The sequence below is a fragment of the Eulemur rufifrons genome, chromosome 8 (genome assembly GCF_041146395.1).
Source record: "Eulemur rufifrons isolate Redbay chromosome 8, OSU_ERuf_1, whole genome shotgun sequence".
Taxonomy (NCBI): Eukaryota; Metazoa; Chordata; class Mammalia; order Primates; family Lemuridae; genus Eulemur; species Eulemur rufifrons.
In genome coordinates, this window is record NC_090990.1 from 7654314 (window position 1) to 7679737 (window position 25424).

At 56.2% G+C, this 25424-nt stretch overlaps 1 protein-coding gene across 3 annotated transcripts in view; it reads right to left on the reverse strand.

Annotated features, from left to right (window-relative positions):
* Positions 1 to 75: 75 nt before the first annotated feature.
* The window catches only part of DHRS3 (dehydrogenase/reductase 3), a 39126-nt gene continuing 13777 nt past the window's right edge, over positions 76 to 25424 (reverse strand). For all 3 annotated transcript variants that reach the window (XM_069479365.1, XM_069479364.1, XM_069479366.1), the window contains 5 exons: positions 8044 to 8187; positions 7518 to 7637; positions 6936 to 7174; positions 2897 to 3022; positions 76 to 595 (listed from right to left, as the gene is read on the reverse strand). In XM_069479365.1, coding sequence (XP_069335466.1) covers positions 511 to 595; positions 2897 to 3022; positions 6936 to 7174; positions 7518 to 7637; positions 8044 to 8187 — 714 coding nt within the window. In that variant the 3' untranslated portion in view covers positions 76 to 510. The remainder of the gene's footprint in view (positions 596 to 2896; positions 3023 to 6935; positions 7175 to 7517; positions 7638 to 8043; positions 8188 to 25424) is intronic.

Sequence of the window (25424 nt, forward strand, 5' to 3'; positions counted from 1 at the left end):
CAAAGGATGGAGTTCTGTGGTTGGGACTGGCCCCTCCCAACTGCCCACCAAGGATTTGAACACAGTAACTCACAAAAGCCATTTCTCTTTATTTTTCATTCCTGCCGTTCAACCAGTTTGCGCAAGCTGAAGATGAGTGGGTTTTGGAGGGGGAGGCGGAGCATCTGGGGACAGACCCTCCCGGAAATAGTCTGTGCACACTGCTGAGGCTGGTTAGACTTGAGAAGCGATTGAACAATAAACTCTACAGAATTAGAAATGTACAAAAGTGTCAAGGTGGCTGCTGGCTGGTTTCTCACCTCCCCATGGGGGTCAGAGTTACACCCATCAGTCCTGTGCAAAGGTCCTGGGGCTGGCCTGGGGTGGGGCAGCCAGATTCTTCCCTGGAGACAGGAGCCGTCCTGCTCACCCAGCACAAAGGTGCCGACAGACAGGCACATGGGTGTGTGCCCAGGTGCCATGGCCCCCTCCGGCTCTGTGGCTCCTCGAGCGTGTCTCTGTGTCTCGCCTCTATGTCCGCCCTTTGAAAGTGTTCATGCAGGTGTAGGTTCCTGAGAATTTGTGGATCTCCTCGAGTGCAGCCTGCGGGAGTATGCTGGGGAGTGGGGAGGAAGAAAGGAAGACGGTCAGCAGGGGTGGGGACCAGGGGCTGGGTCACTGGGGGCCACACAAGACACCGCGGTGGAGTCATAGTTCCCAGAAGCGCGCCCTACCCAGCTCCAAGCCACGCACCAGTTGCCCCCAACCCACCCTCCACGGGGAAGGCTTTCAAGTAACTGGACAAGCGGCTGCCGACCAGGCAGAGGGGGTGGGAGGACAAACTTTCAAAGCCACATTAGTGCCCGCAGATGTCTCAGACATCAATCAACTCCTACTGCCACTTACTCAACAAAGATTTACTGCGTGAGTCTGAGCAGTCAGGTACGATTTGGGTGGCACAACCTCCGGTGGACTGTCCCAGCCTCACCCTCAGGCCTCTCCTCCATGCAACCCAGAGCTCCTGTGCTTCCCCTGTAGGCCCTGGTATTGTCCTCCCCTGGTCACTTGGCAAGCCCGTGGCTGCCTTTGTGGTGGACATTTCACTTCTGGTCCTCAGCCCCTAGCACAGGCCCAGCATGGAGGGAGCCCTCAGTCCACTTGTTGAATCAGACTGAGGGGACCCAGCCCGCTCTAGTAGGAGATGGGAAAGGTTCACTTTCAGCTGGAGCAATCTGGAAGGCTTCCTGGGGGTGGTGGCACTAGAGTTGAGCCTTTAAAGATTTCTCTTGGGGATGCTGAGGCCGGATGCACGGCAGGGAATGCTTCCTTTTTGAAAAGTAGTGGAGGAAGGCGGGAAATGTAGGCTGGGGGGTTGCTGTGGAGAGTACTGAGGTGTTCTAGACAAACTGACTTTTCTCTAGAACATTCCAAAAGGCTTCTAAGAGGCTCCCCTAGGTGGGGGATGGCAGCCGGGCTCCGTGAGGACCTGAGCCCCTGCTCTCCCAGGGCTCGCTGAGGCGGCCGAGGGGCATCTCGGATGGACAGGCAGGATGACTGAGGGACGCCAGCGTGTGGGCTGAATGCCCCCGGGTGCCCCATCCCTGTGCCTCTGACAGGGCTCTGAGTTTGGAGGAGAAAGGACTGACGCCGTCTCTGTGCCCACAGGTGCGCGGCAGGCAGAGGGAGGCTGGCTTTCCTGGGAGTCGGGGTCTGACTAACGCCGGGCCCAGCCTGGCACTTGGGTGCTTCCTGCCCTGAAAAGGCTCCCGGGTCAGAGGGCATCGGTCAGGCAGCGGCGGGGCTGGAGCCCCCAAGGAGCCAAGGGTCCCCTGTGGCTCCAGGGACGAAGACCTCCCTGCTGTCCTGACAGGCCCAAGAAAACTGCGCTTGGGTGGCCACCTGCAAGGCCCCTTCAGTGTGGGACTGGGATGGGCAGGGTTTGCTGCGGGAAGTCTGGAAAGTTCTAGGGGAATGTGATGCCAGGCGAATTCGGGGGGAGGACTGTTTCCTTTATAAAGGGGCTTGGCCTGGCAAACCCCACCTGATGAGGGCCAGGACGTTTCTGTGAATTCTGAGCCTTGGGCTCAGAGACCCCTGTGCTGCCCATCAGAGTAAAGTTCCTGAGGGCCAGGCTGTGTCTCGTGGGCGCTAGAGCAGTGGTTCTCAGAGTGTGGTCCAGGAGCCCTTGGGGTCACCTGAGATCTCTGCAGGGGGCCATGAGGTCAAAGTATTTTTATAATACTAAGATGTTGTTTGCATTTTTCTCTCTCTTTCTCTCAGTGCACAGTGGAGGTTTCCAGAGGCCATATGACATGGGCTATAGCACAACAAATTAAAATCAGAAGCAGGTATAAGAATCCAGTTGTCTTCCATTAAACCAGACAACACAGAGATTTGCAAAAATGTAAAACAATGCCCCTCCGTACTACATTTATTTTGTTTTAGAAAATCTAATTACAGAAAGTTTTTCTAGTGGTCACTAGAAAAATATTTTATATATATATATATAAAAAAATTACTTGTCATAAAAATATTTATGTTAAGGCAATGGGTTTGTTATTGCTAACAATAGATATTCTAAATATAAACAGATGTATCGATCTTGTAAAATTCTTCTAATTTCTAATACAGCAAATAGTGATAAGATACAACTTGAATCAACAAAGCTCTTCAGGCTCCTTGACCTTTTTTAGGGCTTAAAGGGTCCCGAGACCAACGAGTTTGAGAACCGCCACCCTATGTGGGGCCAGTACAACCACGGCAGACGTGTCTCCACTGCCCACTCTCGTGCCCACGGCAGACGGGATCACGGATCCCATGTGTACTTTCTCCTGCCTGCCACCTCCTCCCCACAGGGCCCGGTGGAGCAGGGGACGTGGCCAGCGCGAGCCTGGCCCAGGGCGCGCCCCCGCCGTACCTTTTCAAGATGACGAGGACGTGCATGGTCCACGGCAGCAGCAGCAGGGCCTGGTTGAGCTGCACGGCCTCCACCGTCCGCCGGGCCACCGTCTCCGGCTTCAGTGGGGGGAAGAGGTTGGGAAACCTGGAGGCAGGAAGAGACACAGTGGGTTTCTCCCGGAGAGGCACCTGCTCATGCTAGAAGCTGCTATGTGGCTGACACGTCTGGGTCACCCTTTGGCCTTTTCTGTTTGGGAGACTGGAGGCCTGTTGGGAACCCCCCGCCCCAGCCCAGGCTTGCCGGGAGTTCCACGTTCCCCCACCCTCCCCGTGCACAGGGGTCTCCCCTAGAGTCCAGGACTTCCAGCCCCCCCCACCTGGGACCCATTCTCCAAGCTCTCCCAGGGGCTCCAGTGCACTTGGACTCTGTCCCACGCTCTCCGCGACCCTGCGCAACCTGGGCCCTGCCAATCGCTCTGCCCCCTCCTTCCTAGTCACTGCGCCAGCAGGACTGGCCAGTCTCTCTGTTCTTGTCACATTATGCTCTGTCCTGTCAGGGTCTTGTGCCAGCTGTCCCATTGGCCTGGCTGTCTCCTACCAGCTCCTGGGAGACGTCTCAGCCCAATCCACCCAGAGTGGCCTCTGATCTCGTTCCCTGCTAATTTCCTTGGCTGCATTTCCACCAACTAGAATGGCTTTGCTTATTAGTGGCCTGTCTCCCTCATCAGACTATGAGTTCCACCAGGACAGAGGCCTGGTCAGTCTTGCTCCCTAGCACAGAACCCGGCACATAGTAAGTGCTCAATAAACACTTGGTGAATGGGTGAAGAACACTGAACCCTGCATGTTCCTGCTGTTCCCTGCATGTGTCCTGCTCCTCCTGTCTGGAGACAAGGGCTCTGCTGGAGGTGCCTTCTGCCCAGATTGCTCACTAACTCACCAATTGATTCATCGATTCCTTCAAATATTTATAGAGCGCTTTCCATGGGATTTCAAAATGAATGAATGATTGAATAAACAAATACCAGGGGCTTCTCACGTGTATTTAGAGGCATCTGACCCCAGACCCATATGATGGTGATGTTCCCTAAGTGCCAGGCCCTTGCACGAATGACTCTCCCAATTTACAGACAAGGAAACTGAGGGTTCAGTGAGTTAGTGGGACACCAGGGATTCAAATCAAGCCAGTGCTCTACCGCCTTCACTCACTGCTCTTCCTGCCCTCCTGGGCCTGTAGGTGCAGGGCTGATGCTGCTGGCTCTGACCCCAATCCTACAAAGGGCTTATGATCCGCTCTGGCACCAGGAAGATTAAGGGTGATGAGTCACCCAGCCCTGATGTCATTCCTGAGCAACAGGCAGCCCTTGGGCTCCCAGCGGGGGCTTGGCCTCGGAGGGCACACGGATCTCACCCCAGCCCCTACTTCCTGTGCCACCACGATGGTGATTCTAAGACAGCCCTGCAGTCTAGAAGGGCCAGCTCTGGGGTTCTGCAGAGATGAACATGCAGAGGCAGCTGACACTGGAATCCTACAGATGTGAGGGGCAGTCTAGACTCTCCAGCCTCCACGTGTGGCCTGTCCTGTTTCTTGGGGAAGGGGAGACAGGGTGGAGAGACCAGGCTCCATGGTCCCGGGGGGACCCTTCCTGGTAAGACCCCTGCAGGAGAACCCCACAGAGGAGGCCTCAAGCATGTTTGCAGGGAGACATTCTCCTTCTCTGCGGTGGGTGGGGTGGGAATTGTCATCGCCCAGGGAGGCAGCACAGATCCATGGGAAGGGCATGGTCAGCTAGCCAGTTTCAAGCGGTGTGGCCTTGGGCAAGTAACTTTGCTTCTTTGAGCCTCAGTTCTCTCATCTGTAAAATGGGGATAGGAGCCAAATGCAGCAGCGTTTGTAAAGGGTCTGATGGTGTGGCTGGAACACAGATGAGGCTCAGTAAATAGTGATTTACAAACGGCAGCACCCACTGACATGGCCAACCTTGCTGGGAAGCCCATCAACTTTGTCCTAAACAGCACCACCCCCCCACATTTAACCCCGGGAAGCTGCTAAGCACGGCTGTAGGAAGAAGCCAATGCTTTCACTCATTTTTTATCCTTTCAGGAAATGGGAGTTGGTTAAGTACCAATCTTCCTAGTTCTACTCTTCTGGCCAAGCCCCCGGGGCTCACCTGCACGGCCACAGGTAACTAAAGTTCACTAGCGCTCACTGCGTGCCAGGCATGGCTAGTGGATTCACACACAGGAGCTCATCTAGCCCATGGAGTAGGGGGTACTATTATTCATCCCTTTTTACAGACGAGAAAACTGAGGCACAGAAAAGTTAAGTAACTTGCCTGAGGTCACACCGAGCTGGAATTTGACTGCACCCACTCTGAAGTGGAAAAATGTCTTGGGAAAACCTTGAATGTCTCTCTTAAGTGGTGGAGAAGAAACTTAAACTAGGAGGTGAAATAGACACACAGGCTCGATGTCTGTGAATGTCCTGCCCACTTCTGTGCTCAGGGCACCCAGTTAAAACTGTGGATTGCCACTGATGCACTTCCATCCAATATGTATTTATTGAGCACCTCCTGTATACTCAGACGAAAAAAAACCAAACCAAGTTGTCATGGGGGAAAAAGCCAACATGCAACATTAATAGACATTAGTCCAGCCCCCTCTAAATTCAGAATTTATGATAATTGGCCCACAAGCCTGGTGGAAATACATGCTTCTGTGACAAACTCTGAAGATATGATCTGCTAGGAAAATTAATACCATATGTGTTTATGAAAATGTTTGTTGTCAGTAAAAATAATGAGAGCAGTAGCTCTTTCTTAACCATCTAGTATGTTCTGGGCTTGCAGTAGATGTGTTACATGTATTATTTCTCATTCTCCTGATAATCCTACAAGGTAAATATTGTTTCCACTGTTTTACACGTGACCAAAGTAAAGCTCAGAGAGGTAACAAAACTAGCCCAAAGTTGCACAGCTAAGAGCAGCCGATTCAAACCAGGAAGTTTTGATTCTTGATGACCAAAACCACACTGTCCCTATTAACAATAACTGAGGCGTCCTGAGTGACCCCGCGCGGCACGCACTACGCTGAACTGTGTCATTTTATCCTCATGAGGACCCTTCCCGTCATCTTTATTTTTGGAAGCTGCTGAAACATATAATTCAGAAGGTGGATGATCATATGCTGGATTGCAAAAAAGCCCAGGGAAAACAGCTTTTGGGTAATTCTTTTCTCATTTATCTATAACCACATGCCCCTACACGACTGCACGTCATTATAGCGCAGTTTGTCCAGTGCTTAGTATGGAGCTCATGTGGTGTTCCAAGCCCCATCCCATTGTGGCCTCACCACGAATCCAGACATTCTCGTCACCCCATTTTACAGCTCAGCCACGAAGGCCAGAGCAGTGACTAATCGGACCCAACATCACACAGTGCATCACAGCCACAGGGGGGTCACTACCCCGGTGCCTGGCTCCCAAGGGCTCCCAGTGGGCCCCATCCCCCTTGATTTAATTGGTCCAGAGGAGGAGGGGCTGGGCCTCGTATCTCTTTAAATTGAGCTATAATGTGCATACAATAAAAAGCATAAATCCTAAGCATACAGCTTGATTAACTTTCACCTACTTAACCACCACCCATCTAGATCAAGAAGAGAGAACATTTCTAAAAGCCTAGAAGGTTCCACTGGGCTCCCTGGGGTGGGCACTGGTCTGATGTCCAACACCATAACCCAGCTTTGCCTGTTTTAGAACTTCCCACACCCGGTGCCCTCCGCGCACGTTGCTCGCGTGTCCACGCCCTGTTCTGTGCTTCAGCCCTGGCATCCCGTACAGGCTCCCCGAACTGAGAAGCGGGACCCTCACCGCTGTGGCACCCCACTGCCTTTCGCAGACAGAGAATCAGGTAGGCGAGCGTCGAGCTCAAGCCAAAGGCAAAGGGCCTCTGGATTATTCGATACCAGGGCTCTCTCCGCGCAGTCGGCTGCCAGACTTGCAAGGCTCGGGGAGGCAGGGCAGGAGGCTGGTCCCCGACGCTGGTCCCCTGCTCACTGACCTGACCCTCATGCCCTGGAACATCTCGGTGCTGGTGTGGAAGGGGAGCACCGTGGTGGCACTGACGCCCGGACAGTCCAGCAGCCCCAGGGTCAGGCTCTCCATGAAGGCGAAGGCCGACGCTTTGGACGTGCAGTAGTCGATGGCTCCGGGGATGGCGGACAGCGCCAGCACGGAGTTGAGGCACACGATGTGGCCGTTCTGCAGCTCCAGCATGCGCGGCAGGAAGGCCTTGGTGGTCTGCGGGTGGACGGGGCGTCAGTGTGGGGTGGCCGCTGCGTCTCTCAACCCCTCCTCTACCCCTCTCTCGGGGAGCGCAGCCCACCCTGGACACACACGCTGCTCCGGTGCCCGAGCCTTCCCGAGAGGGAGGGGTCCAGGGCTCCCCACGGCTGGACACTGAGCTCACGTTCCAGAAAGTCTGATGCCTCCTGGGGCTGGTCATTCCTCCCATCCGGCCACCGTGTCCTTGCACATCCCCGCTGGCCTGAGTCCAAGCCCTGGCGAGCGTCTCCTTCGCGCCCCACCCCGCCTGGGCTCCCCGGCACGCCCGGGGCTGGCTCTGGCCCAGGACAGCCCTTACCCAGAACTGGCCCAGGGTGTTGATGTGCTGGGACTTGAGGAGGGCGTCGTCGTCACTGTCCATCAGGCTCTTCCCGTGGACCACGGCGGCGTTGTTCACCAGGATGGTGATGTCGCCCACCTGCAGGCGAGAGGGGGCTGTGGGGGGGCCACGAGGGCAGCCGGCCCCAGGGGCCTGCACGTGCAGACCTGGCTCCACCACACCAGCCACGGGGCCCCGCAAAGCCACGTCACCTCTCTGAGCGGCAGTCTTGATTTGTGAGATGGGGCTAGTGCCGTACCAGGGCTGTTCCGAGGACTGGAAATAATTTATGGCACATAATATACCCGGCACATAGCATATTTATAATAAATGAGGTTATTGTTGCATAAAAATAGTTAACATTACCACGTGCCAGACACTTAACAGGGTGGTTTTTGCTCTCTTGGAGTTCACGGATATATATACTCCATCCAAACAGACGCCTGAGTCAGAAGGATTTTCCCAGAGGACAACGGGACATGCGCCCCCGCACCGGGCCGCTCACCTTCTCCCGGACAGCCTTGGCCGTCTGGTACACCTCCTCCCGGTTGCCCACGTCACAGATGAAGTAGTGGCACTCGGTGCCCATCTGCCGAATCTCCTCCGTCGTCTCCTTCAGGCATTTCTCGGTCCGGCCCCAGAGAACAATCTGGAAGGAGAGAATAACAGGCCTGAACGAGTGGTCACTAAGCAAGCCACAGTGGTTCAGTGACTGCCGTCAGGAATCCAGTATGTAAGATAACTTGTCTTTAAATTACTGGCCTCCCTGGTTTCACCCAAAGATAAGGTACAGGAAGCAACATAACAATATAACTTTTTAAAGGGACATAGCCTACTCTAGTAAACCGAGTAGTCTCTGAGCCCGAGTATGATCAATCGATGTGCTATGTACGAGCCTTTCGTACACACTCTTCCTGCAGGCCGCCTGCTGCCAGCCCAGCTCCAGGCAGCCTCCACCCGCAGAAGCAGCAGCAGCGACGTCCGTGTGCAACGTTCAGGGTGTCCCCGGCTAGGAATCGGCGGCGCCTTCTCACCAGCCGGCTCTAGAGCCCGGATTACTAACAGCAGCTGTTAGGATGCACTCAGCGGTTCCAGCCTTGAGGTTCACAGAGGCGAGGAGAGCGTCCACCTCTGTCCACCTCGCTGCAGTCACTCCCTGAAGGAAGTTCCAGAAAAGCATCGGTGGCCAGTCTCCCACAGAGCAGAACCCGGAGCCTCACCCAGCAGGGAATAAATGCGGGCTGATTAGGCAGGAGGTGACCTTAGCAGGACCAGTAAGGGTTTGCACAAATTTATGAATGGCCGGCTCATAAAGGGCTCAGAAGAACGACTTGGCTAATCCCAACCTTGACCTACAGGAGCGCAGCACAGTTCCCCACGGCTCCTCAGTGGGGGCAGAAGGGCCCAGGGTTGCAGGACAGGGAGCACTGAGAGCCCCAGCCACACATCGGCTCCCCTAGCTGGGGCGAGGCTGGCGCTGGGCACTGCCCGGGACCAACGCAGAGGAAGGAAGAGCTGAGAGGCTTCTTGGGGAGTAGCTCGGTGGGTTTCTATTTTTGTTTTTTTTTTTTTCCTTTTCTTTCTTTTTAAATTATCAATAAAATTCCCCCTTAAAAACAAAACGCAGCATGGAAACCCCAGTGTGTGAAACCAATAAAAGGAATAAATGATACCTCCAACTCCATAGTATTGTCTTAAAGGCTACTAATGAGGACAAAAAGGCTGCTTCGGGAAGGCAAGTATTTCACACTGGGGTGACAGAGGGTAGCTCCAGACCAGAACGCAACTGATTTCTCTGTTTTGCTTCGTTACATGGGGTAGAGAAAAGTCCCACGGATGAGGGGTTGCAAAGGGTGACGTTTATCAACTGCCAAGCTTGACATCTCAGAGCTGTCACTTAAGAAGAAAGGGCACAAGATGGGCTTGGCCGGGGGACACACAATATTCTGGTGGTCTCCAGTGGATTTGATTTTTTAAATTGGAGTTTTAAAACTTTTAAAGTATTTTGTAAAATAAATAAATAAATAAAAGTGTTCTCTCAACCCCTAAAGCAGCTCCGGGAAAGCCCAGTTTGAAAACCCCATTAGTCCAACCACTTTATTTATTTTAATTGAAGCCTTGAAACGCAGGAAGAGTTTTACGAGGGAGGAGTCTACCAGCTGCTCTCCGTGACCACGAAAGTCCATCAAGGACAAACGGACTGCAATTAAACAGGCTCCAAGGGACACTTTCTTGTCTGTTGAACTAAAAACCGCCTGAGAATTTGTTCCTCCAGGAGAGGCTGGGAGGTGAAGTTCGTGGAGAAGGAGGGCAGCATTTGTTCTCTGTGTGCATTGCTCCTGGAAAGCAATTTGGCCAAGGCATCCTCCGCTCCACCGGACCCCACCCTCACCTCGCAGCCATTGTCGTCCAGGTTTCTTTCTGTCCTCCCTTGTCACCCCATCCATCCACCCACCCATCCACCTGTCCGTCCAGCTACCTGCCCACCCGCCTGTCTACCTGTTCATCCACCCACCATCCACCCATCCATTTACCCATCCACCACCCACCCATCCATCCATCCATCCGTCCATCTGCTTATGCATCCACCCGTCCATCCATCCACTTACCCACCTCTCCTTCCTTCCTTCCTTCCTTCCTTCCTCCCAGCCCACTCCATCCATCCATCTATCCAGTTTCTGAGGGTGTCAGCCTGAGGGGATGGTAATCCTTAGTCTTCTTTCTCCTGCTCTGGTCCCTGCCTAACCCCATCCCATCCCTAGCTCATGTGGGTAACAGGACCATGGGGCTTGCACAATTCCCTTGGGTCTGGCTGAGCCAGGGAGAGGGGCCTCTTGGGGACCTTGAGAACTTCTGGGCAAGTTAACAGAGAGGGAAAGCTTACAACTGGGGAGCTGGTTGGGAGGCACAGGGTTCAGATGCCTGGGAGGACAAGCTGTGACCCCAGAGGGGTCTGCAGCAGTGGTCCAGATGGGGTTCCTTCCGCTCTGGGAGGCCTGGGCTTCCTTCTCAGCATGGACGGGTAAACATGGGGCTCCCTGGACCCAGATGAATGGCGTCTTTCTGGCTCCTGATTCCTGGGTAGGGCCAGAAGGGCAGGGGTCTGAAGCTCCCCGTGGTCTGACCAGGAAACCTGCAGAGAACTAGGGAGACCACCCTAGAACTAGGAGACCACCCTGGAGAGGAAGCGGGGCAGGGGTAAGGGCGCCGGGATGAAGGCTTGTGCCCCACGTCCACAGGCAGGGCCCTGGGGCTTGAGGGTGCCCCAGGGGGCTGGGGGTGTGTCCCCCCCAGAACCATGACAGTTTTGTCTTTCTCCCTCCTTACTCCCGACCCAACCACTGGGCAGGGAGCCCCCTGAGGCCCCCGATTCTGTCTTGTTCGTTTTCACATCCCGGGGCCGGCGGGTCCTCTCTGTGGAACGGCGGCACAGGTGGGAGGAGGGTGAGTGAGGCCGGGTTTCCGCAGAGCATGAAAACCATGCCGGGCTGGGCTGGGGGGCAGGAGCCGGCACTCGCCCCGGGGCAGGGGGTTCATCTCAGACGAAAATGAGGCTCAGGCCGGGTGTGGGTGCCCTGCCACATGTGTCTCTGTGTGTTTGTCAGTGTTTCTGTACTGTGTCTCTCAGTGCGGGTCTCTGCGTTTGTATGTCTCTGTGTGTCTGTGTCTCTGTGTGTGTGAGTGTGTGTAGCCTTGTGTGCTGCTGTGTCGCCTCAGGTCCTTTGGTGGATGCTCAGAGTCCCCGGGGAGCTGGGCTGGGCAACTTCTGTCTTAGGAACCAGCTGTGTCTCCAAGGTGACGGGGTGGCAGGCGGCTGCCGGGAGGGGCAGGGCGGGACAGAGCCCCTTCCTGGTAGGTGCTATCAGTGCAGCTGCTCCGGCCATTGTCCCTTCCTGGCCCCTCCTCTCCCTCAGTCCCTTGCCCCAACCACTCTGGGGATTCTGAGTCACTGACCAGGAAACTGCAGGTGTAGCTCAGCAGGCCCGCCCAGGTGGCTCCTGCCAGAGTCACCTGCGGGTGACCCGGACGGCTGGCAGGACGAGTCCCGCCCAGTGCCAGAGGGAGAGCCAGGACGGCAGGCGGGTGTCTGAGGGTGTGTGGGGCAGGACGCCTTCAGGGGGTGCAGATTTATGAGCCCCAGGAACCCAACCTGGCATCGTCTCTGTGCACTCCCAGGACAGGGAGCCGCTGGGGAGGGTCAGAGGCCGGAATGTGCTCTTAAGCTGGTTTACGAAATAAGGCTGGGGCGGCTCGACACCTCCTGGCCACCGTTCCCCTGTGGGGCACACAGCAGGATCCTGTCCCCCTTCCCCATCCCTGCCTCACCCAGAGCCGGCCTGACCCCCTCGGCGGCCCCCTGCATTGAAGGCGATTATTATCTACTCTTCATAGCTCAGGAAACCATGGCTCAGAGGAGTTAAGTATTAAAACCTTGCCCGACGTCACCGGCACAGTGTGTGGTGGACACAGGGTTTGAACCCAGGGCCGGGGTCCTCTGCAGAGGCAGCCCTCAACCCCAGGCGCAGGGGGACGGTCTGAACTTTGAGAACGCGCTCCAGTCCCACGAGACCCGGTGCCCAGTGCTCACTCGCGCCCTGCAGGTCCTTCTGCTTCCCCTTGCTCATGCCTCGCCCAGGCGGGGAGCCCCCCACGGGCTGGGTGCTGTGTCCCGCACTGGGATCCCACAGAGACAGAAACAAACGTGGTCCTGCCTCAGGGAGCCCACGTGCCACCAGGAGACAGAAAACAGCCGGCCACAAGTTACAACAGGTGGGATAAAAACCAAAAAGGGGCCAGGTACGGTGGCTCACACCTGTAATCCTGGCACTCTGGGAGGCCGAGGCAGGAGGATCGCTTGAGCTCAGGAGTTCGAGACGAGCCTGAGAGAGAGTGAGACCCCCGTCTCTACTAAAAAAAAATAGAAAGAAATTAGCTGGACAACTAAAAATATATAGAAAAAATTAGCCAGGCATGGTGGCGCATGCCTATAGTCCCAGCTACTCAGGAGGCTGAGGCAGGAGGATTGCTTGAGCCCAGGAGTTTGAGGTTGCTGTGAGCGAGGCTGACACCACAGCACTCTAGCCCAGGCAACAGGGTGGGACTCTGTCACCAAAAAAAAAAAAAAAAAAGAACCAGTATCTGTGACTTTTAAAATAGAAAGCTGAATAGAAGGTCACCCCCAGTGATCCCCCAAACAGACTCTATGTGCAGGTATACCCCACCCCTGCTCGGGCCCCAGCGGTGCCCTTCGGGGCTCCTGTCCATTGTGAGGTGACTGTCCACTAGCATCTCTCTCCCCACTGTTGAGGGAGACAGAGCCAGCGGGGTGTCCAGAGTTCCCCGTCTACTCTCACTTGTGACACAGTGCCCTTGGCTGTGTGCATGCTGCCATTGCCATTTGGAGTCTATCTCTTGTCTCTTGGAGGGCAGGAACTAAATCTCACCCATTCTGGACTCCCTGTGTCCCTGCCTAGCATCTAGCACAGACTGTTTTTTGCTGTTTTAAATGCTTAGGCTACTTGTGGACTCCTATTCATTCTGCAAAACCCTGCTTGAATACCCCCTTAGTTCTGAAGCCTCCCTGGCTACTCTGTCCATCCTTCCTACGGCAGCAGCAGCAGCACTACACACCAGCTGGCACCTACTGGGCACTTGCCACGGGCCGGGCACTGTGCTGAATACGTCAAAGTGATTTTTCCTTTAATCCTCACACCCCATGCTTACCCTCCCTGTTTTATAGGTGAGCCTCAGACAGACAAAGTGACCTGTCCAGGGTCACACAGCTCATAACAGCAGAGCCGTGTGACGCAGAACTCCAGTTCTTCACTGCTAGCACCGGCCCTGGCTGGTTCCTCCACAGCACACAGGTGTGCGTGTGCTGACCTATCGTGGACAGCCCCGCCTTCCCGTGACCTTCCAAGGTCCCCCAGGGAATCACATTCATCCCATAACCCAGCATCCAGCACCGGCCGTGCACAGAGTAGGCGCTCAACTACCGCTGTCACACAGCACTGGCCCCAGGAGGCCTCTGGGAAAATGTGCTGACCAGAGAACACTGGGTTCCTCTTCTCTACCCCGCCTTGCCTTCCTAGCCCAGAGGGGGCTGCGCGAATGCCTGCCCTTGGCTTTCATTCCTGGAGTTCAGCTGTGGAGCACCGTCCCACCAGGACATGAGCTGGGTGGTCTCCGGGTGGGTCCCAGGAGAAGCATCTGTTGATAATTGGCAGCCCCGGAAAGATCCAAGTCCCTGGGCAGGTCTTTGGCAGGCCAGCTCATGTCCCACCGGCCCCCGTCTGGGAGCTGGATCGGTGCTGAGTTGGCTTCTTAGAGAGAGAGAAAATTCCCATCGGGGACCCCAAACCACAGCAGGCCGGGTGGTGGGGTGGGAAGGCCACAGTTCGGAGGGTGCACAGCTCCCAGCTCCCAGCTCTCCGGCAGGAGGATGTTAACAAAAATCCGTCCTTGTAGCCGGATGAAAATGAGCAAACAAAATTTAGTCTGTATTAACATATCCAGAGGTAAAGTGGGGTGCTGAATAGAAGGGGATTAGCATGTGCACAGCACAGGTTAAAATTTGAGTCTCACTCTCTTTCATACCCCTGTCTATTTGCAAAGAGAGAGCCCCTATCTCTTGAGTAGAGTGGCCCAGATCACAGGCTTGGAGCCAGACTGCCAGGGTTCAATTCTTTGATCTACCACTTAGGAGTTACATGAACTTAACATCTATGAATTAAGGTTTAAAACATACACTTTGAAGGGTAGTTAGGTAGATTAAGAAAGAGCACGATAAATGCCAGCTGCCATTATTTTTATTAGTAGTAGTAGCAGCAGCAGTAGCAGTTCAGCAACAGAAACAGATCCCCCTGTGCGTGGAAGACTCCTTTACCCCCACAAAACTGGAGCCACTGGGGTGTTGGTTCCTGGGAAGACCTCATATGGGGATCTATGTCTTGCCTCCCTTAGACACAGCCTTGACGGGGGCAGAGCCACAGAATCAATCACCTCTCAGTCCCCATCCTTAGCGACCAGCGGTCAAACCACCCACCTGCAGAGCGAGCTGTGGTTCATCCAATGGGAGGATTGCTTGGGGAGAAGAAGTTTTCAAGCTGAGCCCCGGGGAACCCTGGGGGTTCTAGTGAGGAGCTTCTGGGGCTACTGAGAGGTGAGGGGCTTGGCAGACATTGTCCCAGGCCTGCCCCCAACCCAGTCATCCAGAGCAATTGCACTTTAATTAGGCTCCTATGACAGTCATTTCTGTTCCAATACAAAGACTCTATTGCTAAAAAACCAGTAAGGTTTGAATGCTACTGTCCTGGGTCTGCAGCTGCCCCCTCCAACACAACTCTGTCCTGAAGTTTTCTTTCTAGGAATGTGCCCCAATGGGTTCCCTCTAGCTGTCACCCGCTGGGAGTGCTGGCCTGTCACCAGGGCACACTCAACAAGCCTACCGGTCCTTCCTCTTCCAAAGACAGCCCTTCAGTATGGATCCACAGGGACTGGGTACCGCCTCCAGACGTCTCCTTTCTGGACTTTTATTAGAAAGTCCTTCCACCTTTTCTCCTAGGAGGCCTCTTTCCAACCTTACACGCTCCAGTCCGCACCCTGTCGGAAGGAGGGGGACGGCGGGGATCGCTAGATTCTGTGGTTCTGCCCCAGTCAAGGCTGGGTCTAGGGGAGGTAAGACTCAGTGGGTCTTCCAGGCAACCATCACCCCAGTGGGATACAGGGATCTCCTACCAGCAAGGCGGGGTCTCTTTCTGTTGCTGTGTTAACAATCACAATAACAGCTGGCATTTATTCGTGCAGCTTCAGGTTCATTACAGGTATCCGCTGCTGATCTCTGGAGGCCAGAGGGGACAAAAGCCACTGGGCCTCTTCTCTACTAGGGACTTCAGCTAGATCCTCAGGCGTCCTTCCTGTTCCTGCATTGCTGAGCCGCCCAGTGCCGCTCCCACGCAGCGCTGAGGAACAGGCTCTCGCTGGCTCCGGCCCCTGTTTTGGCCTGCCGAGAATGTTTTGGCTACCGCTGGCTCAGCTGTTGGGGAGGATTGTTATGAAGCTCCTCAAATTAGATCAGCCAGTGGTGTCGCCCTCCCACAAGTCCCTGACCGCAACCTGGAGCAGGGCAGAGGCTTCCTCCAGGCGGACGTCCAGGCTGGAACCGGGCCCCTCGGGAGGCACGGGAATTACAGGGAGCTCTAACACGCGTGCAGGGCTCACTACCTGGCCACGCCGGGCTCAGAACCAGTGCAGTCTGGCATCAAGTGCTCTGACAGCTCTAGGAGGGTGGAGCATGCCCGTTTCATAGGCGAGAAAACCCAGATGCCAAGGGGCCACGCTACTGACTCCAAGTTGCTCAGCCGGTAAATGGTGGAGCTGGACCTCCAGCCTCCGCCGTCTGATCCCCACACCTGTGCCCTCGGACACTGATTTCACCTGCAGGAGTGAAGGGAACCCATGAAACAACACATCCGTGCGTTGCACAGGTGCCAATGGGCACATGCCGTGTGCCAAGGACTGGATGGAGAGGTACCTTCCTCCCAGGGACGGAGAAAAAGATGCCACCCTGCCCAGGTGAGGCACACGGTCCTGCTGACCAAGTGGTTATGACATGGCTGACAGGGATACTGCGAGGATACTGGGAGCCTTATGTGGCTCAGGTGGGAAGGCAGGTGAGGACAGGTGCCGCTCTCCTGTGCATGGGTCAGCACGGTGCACGGGAGGGACTTGTGGCCCTGGCGAGGGTGTGGGGTATGCAAGGAATGTGCTTAGTCTCCAAGTGGGCAGGGAGGGACGGTGTCAAGCACGCACCACCACCACGGCTAGCAGTTCCTGGGCTCTCATTGTGTGCTGGGCTCTGCTCTGGGCACCTAGGTTTAGTCCTCACAGCTACTCAGGGGGTGGACAGCAGGCTGATTTGTGTCCAGTTCTAACCCCTGGTACCTGTGAACCTTATTTGGAACAAGGGTCTTTGCAGCTGTAATTAAGGATCCTGAGGTGAGATCACCCTGGATTAGGGTGGCCCCTAAATCCCGTGACTGCTGTGCCTACGAGAGACAGAAGAGACACACAGAGAAGACAGCGAGGCCGTGTGAAGACAGAGGCAGAGCGTGGAGTGACGCAGCCACGAAGCCAAGCAACGCCAGGAGCCACCAGGAGTGGAAGAGGCCCGGGAGGATCCTCCCCTGGTGCCCTTGGAGGGAGCGGGCCCTGCTGACACCTTGATTTTGGACTTTGGGCAGAAATCCAGCACCGTGAGGGAATCAAACTCTGGTGTTTTAAGCCACCCAGCTTGTGGTCATTTGCTGGGGCAGCCCCAGGAAACAGACACAGGTGGGCCCCGTTATCCTGTTGTCCGCAGTCAACAGATGAGGGCCGAGCCTCCCTTCTCCTCCACCACGGAGGAAACACAGGCGGTGTTCTCAGATGCCCACCTCTTTTTAACCCCTGAGCCTCTTCACTGTCCCACATGAGGTGTTTTCTGTCACCTTACGCTCAATCCACCAACGAACCTTGTCAGTCTGACCTCTGAAATCCAGAAGCTTCTCACCACCTCCCATCTCCTCCACAGCTGCCACTCTGGGCCCTGCCCTGTCACCTCTCACCTGAACCTGCTCCTACCCTTGTCCCAGGGCCCCTGCCGCAGTCTAGTCTCAATGCAGCAGAGATCCTTCTAGAACGTGTCAGACCTTGTCACCCTGCTCACGACTCCCAATGGCTCCCTGCCTCACTGAGTGGAATCTAGTGTTTACTGTGACCACAGGCCCTTCCAGATCTGCCCCCATCTCTCTGTCCTCCCCTCCTTGGGCTTGCTGGTCTTTGCTCCCATAACCACTGGGCCCACTTCTGCCCCAGGGCCTTTGCATTAGCTGCTCCCTATTCTCCTCCCCTCAGTAGCCCTCTTCTCACAGGGTACCTCTCATCTTACAGGTTCTGCTCAAGAGTCTCTTTACCTGAGAAGGCTTCATGCAAAGTGCCCCAACCCCACAACCGCTAGCTCTCCAGTCCTTGCACTGCCCGTTTCCTAGATCTCTCCTTTTCCAGTTGCTGAGATGCGAGTGTCCCCTGTGATGGACACCTCATGTTCTCGAGGACAGACAGCACCCCCCAAGCCCCAAAACCATTCCCTGCCAAGAGCCAGTGTTCAGCATTGGGTCAAAAACCAAGTGTGACAACTGGACCCAGTCTCTGCCTCGTCCCCGGGTGTGATCCTTTGAACCTGTCGGTTCTGGGGCCACTTGGAAAACCCTCCAGGGAGACAGTCACCAAGGCTGACTCTGAGCAAGGGCAGAAACAACTGCTCATTTCCAGCCAGAAACCCAAGGGCTGATGTTTCTTTTCACAAACATTCACAGCCTAGGAGACTGGCCCAAGGGCCCCACCTCCCTCCGCCTGCCCCGACCACACTTGGCAAAACATGGGGGTGGAGAAACTCAGGCAAGAGTCACTGGCTGGAGCCCCATGACCTTTGCCCCAGTGCCCCCAACTGGACCTCTTGGTGCAGAACGCCAAGTTCTGGGTGGGGGTGCCCAGGAGTGGAGGGAGGAGCCAGCGTTTACAGACCACCCTTGAAGCACAGTGCACATCCTCAGTATGGCGTCCTGCAAAATGGGATCCTAAGCGGCCGTCTAGGTCACTCATGCAGGCTGCACTCCCAGAAGCTTCAAAGCGGCACTTGAACTTCAAAGCCAAGCTCTTTTAATACCCCCGTGCTACCTCATTCATTCATTCATGGAGTATGTATCGGGTCGTGACCGTATGCCAGGCACTACCGGAGGCCCTGAGATACAGCAGGAAATACATTTATCCCATTTTTGTGGAGTTTGGGGTGTGTGTGCGTAAACTGGGGGACACTAGACACATGAACACGTGACTATATGATGTATAGAGGTGGCAGCACACAGCTCTGTGGGGGGTGGCGTGATAACGAGTGGGGGTGGTATGTAGATGGGGGCAGGGAAGGCCTCTTGGACTAGGTCACATCCGGGCAGAGACCCGGGGGAGGTGAAGGCAGGAAGGAGTGGTGCGGGCGTCCGGGGAAGAGCATTCCAGGCACAGGGAACCGCAAGTGGAAAAGACCCAGGGCGGGAATGAACTTCCACAGCAAGGAGTGGCAGAGCTGAGTGGGTGACACCAGCCGCAGTGGGGCTTTGAATTCTATTCCAAGTGCGATGGGAGTAGCTTGGGAGGGTTGTGAGAAGAGAAATGACAGCCTCTGACTTGGATTTTGGAACAAGTTCTGGCTGCTGGAATGGGAGCTTGGAACGGGGGTGGGAAGCAGGGCGGTGGGCGGGGGCCATTTAGGAGCTGCCGTATACAGACGCCGCAGATGTGCTAGCTGGAGGGGGCTGGGCGCTGGCTGCAGAGGAAGTGGGGAACCCAAGGGGACCCCAAAGGGTTTGGCCTGGGAAAATGGGAGAACGGGGTTGCCATTTACGGAGCCCCAGCGCCTCCCTCTCCAGGGAAGGTTGGCTTTGGTAAGTCCCAGGTGTGGAGGAAGAGAACCCCAGGTCCCTTCGGCTTCCAGAACACTCGGCTGAAGCAGAAGGCGGGGGAGGGGAGGCGGCGAGAGGAAAGCGTTCCAGGTGGCAAGGGCAGCTCCCCAGAAGAGGCTGCCCGGCGGGGCCTGCGGGCCGGCGACCCCCTAGCGCGGCGGCGGTGAACGCACACTTTCCAATAACAAAGTGGCCGGGCGCCCCAGCCCTGCCCCGACAGCTAACGAGCTGCAGCCGCGGGCGCGCGGCGCGGGGCGGCCAGCCCGGCTCACATGACGGCTGAGGGGGTGGCAGGAGGCTCCGGGAAGTCTTCCTGAGCGTGGGCCCAGGGGCGGGCGGAGGGCGGGGGCCCGCGGGGGTCCCGGGGGTGGGGGGTGGGGGTGGGGCGGGGCTGCAGTCCTGGGTGGGGATCGGGGCGGGACGTGGACGGGGGCAGGGCTGGGGCAGGGCGCCGACGGGAGGGGCCGGCCCGTGGGGCCGCTGGTGTCCTGGCAGCAGATGGGGAGGGGTTGGGGGGAAGAAAGGGGTACGCGCTCGGGGTCCTGGGAAGGGCCGTGCAGGAGGGCGGGGCAGGGCTGCGGTGCAGATGGGGAGGCGAGGGGCGTGCGGAGGGGGGCGGTGACGGTCCCGGGTGCAGATGGAAGGGGACACGGTAGAGGCTGAGAAGGGGGCCGGCTTGGGGTCCCGGGTGCAGATGGTGAAGGGACTAGGCGGAGGAGGTGAGGAGGGGTGCTGGGCTGGGGGCCGGGCGTGGCCGGGTAGGGGCTGGGGTCCCCCTCCCGCCCCAGGACCGCCCGCCCCCTCTTGCCGGACCGGGTGGTAAACAGACGCCGTGATGTCACGGCGCCGCTGACCTGTGGCTGAACCCGGAGCTGTAAATGAGATGCAAGGTGCCAGCAGCCTCTGGCCCCGCGGCCTGCGAGCCACACACGCTCCTCCGCGCCGGCCCGAGGTTACCCCAGCTGCACACGCGGACAGGATGCTGCAAACGCCACCAGACATTGCAACACGCAGCCAGTCTGCTGGCCGCCGCGTGAACCGTCCCGACAGCCCTCCGCCGCCCCCCTGCAGGCACCGGTCCAGCTGGAGCGACTCCCTCCTCCGCAGCACCCCTGGGGGCTGGCAGCTCCCACCCATCTGGGGACAGACTCTCCACTAGGAACCCGGTCTCCGCCTCCCCAAGGGGCCTCCAAACCCAAGGGCTGGGCCTCTGGGGTCAACTTTGGGTTTTCCTGGGAACAGATTAGGGAAGTGCCTGCCTTTGCTCTAGGCTTTCTGGGAAGCTCATGCCCTCTCCCTTGGAAGCCTAGGGGAGTAGGGTGGCCTCCAGGTATGGAGGGGTGTAAAATGTCCTGGTGGCCACTCAGGAAGCAGGGGCGGTTTATTCCCCAGAGCTCCCAGAGCAGCCCTGGACTGCATACCCTTGGCAGTGCTCAGCGCCCAGCGCCTGAACGAGCCTTTGGAATGGAAAGCAGCCTGGCTGGGGCCTCAAGGAATCTGCTCTGGAGTTGATTTGCTGTGTGACTTTTAGATGAGTCACTTGGCATCTCTGGGCTTCACCACCTCCATCTGGGGAAGTGGGGAAAATGGAAACTGGCCTCGCTATGCTAGTGTGGGGAAGGTCAAAAGTGCGAGAAAATGCTCACCAAGCAGCTGGGGTTGGTCAGAGGCCTCAGGTGCTGGGCCTGGCACAATGAGAACTGGAAGATGCTCCGAGAAACCAAGACAACCTTCTCTTCACCCGCCTGCCCCCCAAACTTGGCCTCTGGGCTTACTATGGATGGCTGGGGCTATGGGGCCTTGGGGGTGAATAATCCCCTGGGCCCAAGGAGCCCCCATACTGGTTCCCCTACCTGGACCCCCCTAACTCAAGACCACCCTGCCCTGTGGGGGGTGGGGAAGCTGGAAACAGCCCCAGATATGTGAGCACCCCTGGAACGCAGCAAGGCACAGTCTAGAGCCAATGCCCTTCTCCTTCACTGAAGTTAATATTTAAATCCTTCTCGCCCACATCACCCTGTTTTCTTGTCTCTATAGCACTTTGTCATTATCTGAAATTATAATGTTATTTGTTTCCTTGTTTTTTGCCCGTCTTCTCCATTCCCAAACACGCACACTCTAGCACGCAGGCTCTCCATTCCCAAACACGCACACTCTAGCACGCAGGCTCTCCTGATGAGTTCCCGGACCTGGCTTGGCAATCAGGTGCCCGGGAGTGTGTGAATGAATGAATGACATAATTTTGTCTCCCTGGTGAAACAGCTGTGGTAACCCGCCTTTAGGGGACCTCGGGAGGGATGATGTTGACACCCTGTGTGGTATGGCTAATCATGAGGACCAGCCACATAGTTTGTGGGGGTCCTTGTTCAAAAATTATGAAGAATTTCAGGATGGTGACAACAGAGCCTTAAATCAAATGTAGGGCCCTTCTGAGTGCAGGGCCCAGTGGAAAAGCTGGCTGTCACACAGAGGCACTCAATAGCAACACCCAGTGGGACCTGATGCCAAGTCACGAGCCTTCCACCCTTCCCTGGGCAGCAGGAAGCAGGGCTCGGGCACAGCCGTTCCATGATGCAAAGTGTGCAACATGTCCCGAGCAGACAGCTGACACCAGCCTCTACACACGCAGAGGCAGTCAACTCGGAAGCATATCAGATACAGGGACAAAAGTCATAACCACAACAAAACTCATCATAGTTAGCATTTACTCTGGGCTTCTCTGAGTTCAATGGTAAGGTTCATAGCCCTTATTCTCAGTTCTAGAATCCAAAATGCTCTAAAATCCTACATTTTTCTTAATTTGGACCCATACTTTGGGGGCAAGCCCTAATTAGAACAATCATGAAGCTACTTCTGGTTTCTTTCTTTACCCCACTGTGGTGACTCTTATTGTGTCTGACTGTGGGGGTGGGGGCGGTCCCCAGACCCTGCTGTGGGCATCACTAAGCACATGGCCTTGTGTCCTGTTTCGTTTCTAAAGTCCAACACATCTGAACTATGAAATGCAACTGGCCCCAAGGGTTTCAGGTAAGGGGCTGTGGACCTGAACTGTGGGCCCATTTCAGAGATGGGGCACTGAGGCCCTGGCAGTGCAAGTAATTGGTTAAGAGCACAGCCAGGAAGTCATTGAGCGGGGACCCTAACCCTGGTAGGCAGTACCTCTGAGAGCTGCTAGCAGAGGTCAAAATTCAGCTGTTGTTTTAGAAAAAGAAAGATAAACTTTTTATTGGAGTAACTTTCAGCATCTCCTTCATCCCCCAACATGAAATTCAGAGGTCGCTGAGCTGGTGTGCCCAATAACACACCAGGGCTGGTGTGTCCGGGGAGACCTTCAGCTAATTAAACATAATTTATGGACCAGCCTCCAAGGACAAGCCTTACATTACTTGCAAGCTATGCCACGGTAACTATCCTATAGGCTATTAATTAGGAATCAGTTTAATCTCTGCTAGGACGGAGGTCAACCACCTTGGAGTCGCCCCGCTGGCTGACCGGCCTTGTGCCCTCAGGCTGGGGATCTGGCCCAGGGCACTGGGGGACTCAGGGGAAGTGGGACACTGCAGCGGGAAGTGGCTGGGTCACCACATCCCGCAAAGGCCAGGATGCGGGGAGCAGACCCGGGGCTTGGCCCACAGGGCCAGGTGAGGCAGGGTTTCTCCTCAGCACAGCCCCACAGCGTGGCGTTCAGCGGTCCTCGGAGAGCATCCCATCCCTCCAACATCGGAGGATTCTGATGGAAAATCAGGGCCCCCTCAGCTTCCACTGACCTGGTCTGATCATGCGTCCTGTAGAAACCCTTCAGGGGCTCCCTAGTGCTCTCCTGATCGAGTCCAAACCCTACCTCACAATCACCGAGCCTGCGGTGTGCGGTCCTGCCCAGCCCTCCCCACTCCCCACTCCCTTTTTTGTTCTGGCCAGGCCAAGTCTCTTGGGTTCCCCCTGCCTGGCACATTTTCCTTCAGCTGCCTCTACCTACCTCCTCCCTGATGTCTTACTTCAGACCCTAACCTGGGGCATAGCCAGAATTCCTCTCCTGGATGCCAGACTGCCTGGATTCCAGTCCCATGGCTGCCTGTGCTGTGTTGCCTAAGGCAAGTGTTTAACCTCTCTGAGCTCTAGTTTTTTAAATCTTTAAAATGGGAACAGAAATAGTTCCTACTTGATAGGGTTGCTCTGAAGAGCAAATCAGACTGTCCAGGTAAATTACTTAGCGTGTGGGAAGTGCTCAATTAACAACAATGGCGTCCAAGCCTGACCGGAAGCCCCTGTCTGTGCTCACAGCTGCCTCTCGCCGTGTCTGCCCCATCAAAGCACCCGTCCCACCACAGCTGCGCGCTACTGGCCCGTTTCCCCAGCTGGACTGAGGAGGGGCCCGGAACCCTGAGTGTCTTTCCCTTGCCATACCTGTGCAGTGCCCACCACGTCCCTGTGACCTAGGAGAGACCCCCATGCCCTTCACCCCTGTCAAGTTTAGCCCTGGAGGAACCCTCCAGGATGATCCAGGGTTTTCTCTTCTGTGGATAAGCCGCCCGCCCCGCGTGGGGCACAACGTCCCTCATTTCTGTTTTGCTCTCCAAGGGCAAACCCTCCTCGACGACCAGCTACATTCTGGCCACTCTACAGCAGGGACTGTGACATCTTCCATTCCTAGAGACTCCATGTGGCACCTGAGACACAGCTTTGTATTCAGCAGGTGCTCAGGGCAGACCCAACCAACATTTTCCGATCCCCCGCCCGGATCCCCTGCCCGGTGTGCTCAAAAATCTCCTGGAATCCCCCCAAGGTCCCTGGGAGGGGAGACTAGCACTGCCACTTTAGAGGTGAGAAAACTGAAGAGTGTGGCTGGCAGAATGACGGGCCCCCCAGGATGCCGGTGTCCTAATCCCCAGAACCTCTGCCTATGTTGCCTTCCCTGGGAAGGGGACAGAGGCGGCAGGTGGAGGTACATTTGCTAATCAGCTGACTTTCAGATAGAGAGACTGTCCTGCTCTATCCACGGGGGCCCGAGGTGAGCCAGGGGCCTTTAAAAGTCAACAAGGAGGCAGAAGAGTCAGGTGGGGAGGTGCCTGTGGGCGAAGGGTCAGAGTGATGGAGCTTTGCTGGCGTTGAGGATGGAGGAAGGGGCCACGTGCCAAGGAAGGCGGCGAGTCTCTAGAAGCCGGAAAGGGCAAGGAAGAGGGTTCTCCCGGGAGCATCGGGAAGCGCAGCCCTAACCCTTTGCTGCAGCAGAGGGAGAGCAGAGCTGGACTTCTGAGCCCGGAACGGAAGAGGGCAAATGCGAGCTGCTTTATGCCTCGGGTTACGGTGACTTGTTACAGCAGCCACAGGAGGCTCGCACAGAAGGTGGAGGGCCTGGTTCAAGACCTGCAGCCGGAAGAGCTGGGATTGGAAACCGAGTCTGTCTACAGCCTGTGGTCTCTGAAGGTATAGCGTCCCCTCCCCACTCTAGCCTATCAGCATCACTTATAACAAACAAAACAAACCATTTCCGTAGTAAAGAGATGCCCTGGACACTTTTGTAGAGGGTGCAGCCAAACACCACCCTCAGCCTCACCATCACGGCTGACACTTACTGAGCACGCATTTTGCGCTCACGACTTCAGATACATTATCGCATTTAATCCTCACTTGACAGATGAGGAAACTGAGGGTCAGAGAGGCCTCGTAACTTATCCAGGGTCACACAGCAAGCGAATAGAAGAGCCAGCCTATGAACTTTGGTGTGCTCGACTCCTGAGCTCAAAATCTGAATTGCTGTGCTGTACTGGCATCTTGAGAAAGAAAAAACCACACACAGGTGTGCACACACACACACACACACACTCTCTCTCTCACACACTAACGCACACACTTCCGCTGATTCTAAGGCTCTGGAGATGTCCCCAGCACCAAGGCAAGGGATCTGCCAGCTGAGGTGGTATGAACCCTCGCAGGGTACACTGTGTCCCCCGCCCACACTGACCCTGTGCCCTGCCGTCCCTGAAGGACCCCGGCCCCTCTGCTGTACGTTCACAGGGAAGTGGCCTGGAGAAGCCAGGTCAGACTCCCCCTTTTTTGCCAGCAGAGAAGTGAGGACGTGGCATGTGCAGCCAAGGGTGGACGAGCTCCATGTGGGTGTGTCTGGCAGGACGGCCGCCTGCATGAAGGTCACACTGCCCTTTGCGGTCACGCTGGCCCCAGCTCCCCATGGTGACCTGCTACTGCGCCTGTGAGAAAGGCCACAGCATTCTGGGATGTGGGAGCCCCAAAGAGACCCCAGAGAACCTCTCCCCACCTCGGAAGGATGTGGTATCAGCTCTGTTCTGCTCACCTGCCTGCAGCTGGAGGGGAGGGAGAGCTGGCCTCTCTTCCCCATGGAAACAGCGCTGGGAACCGTGCCCTAGCAAAAGGG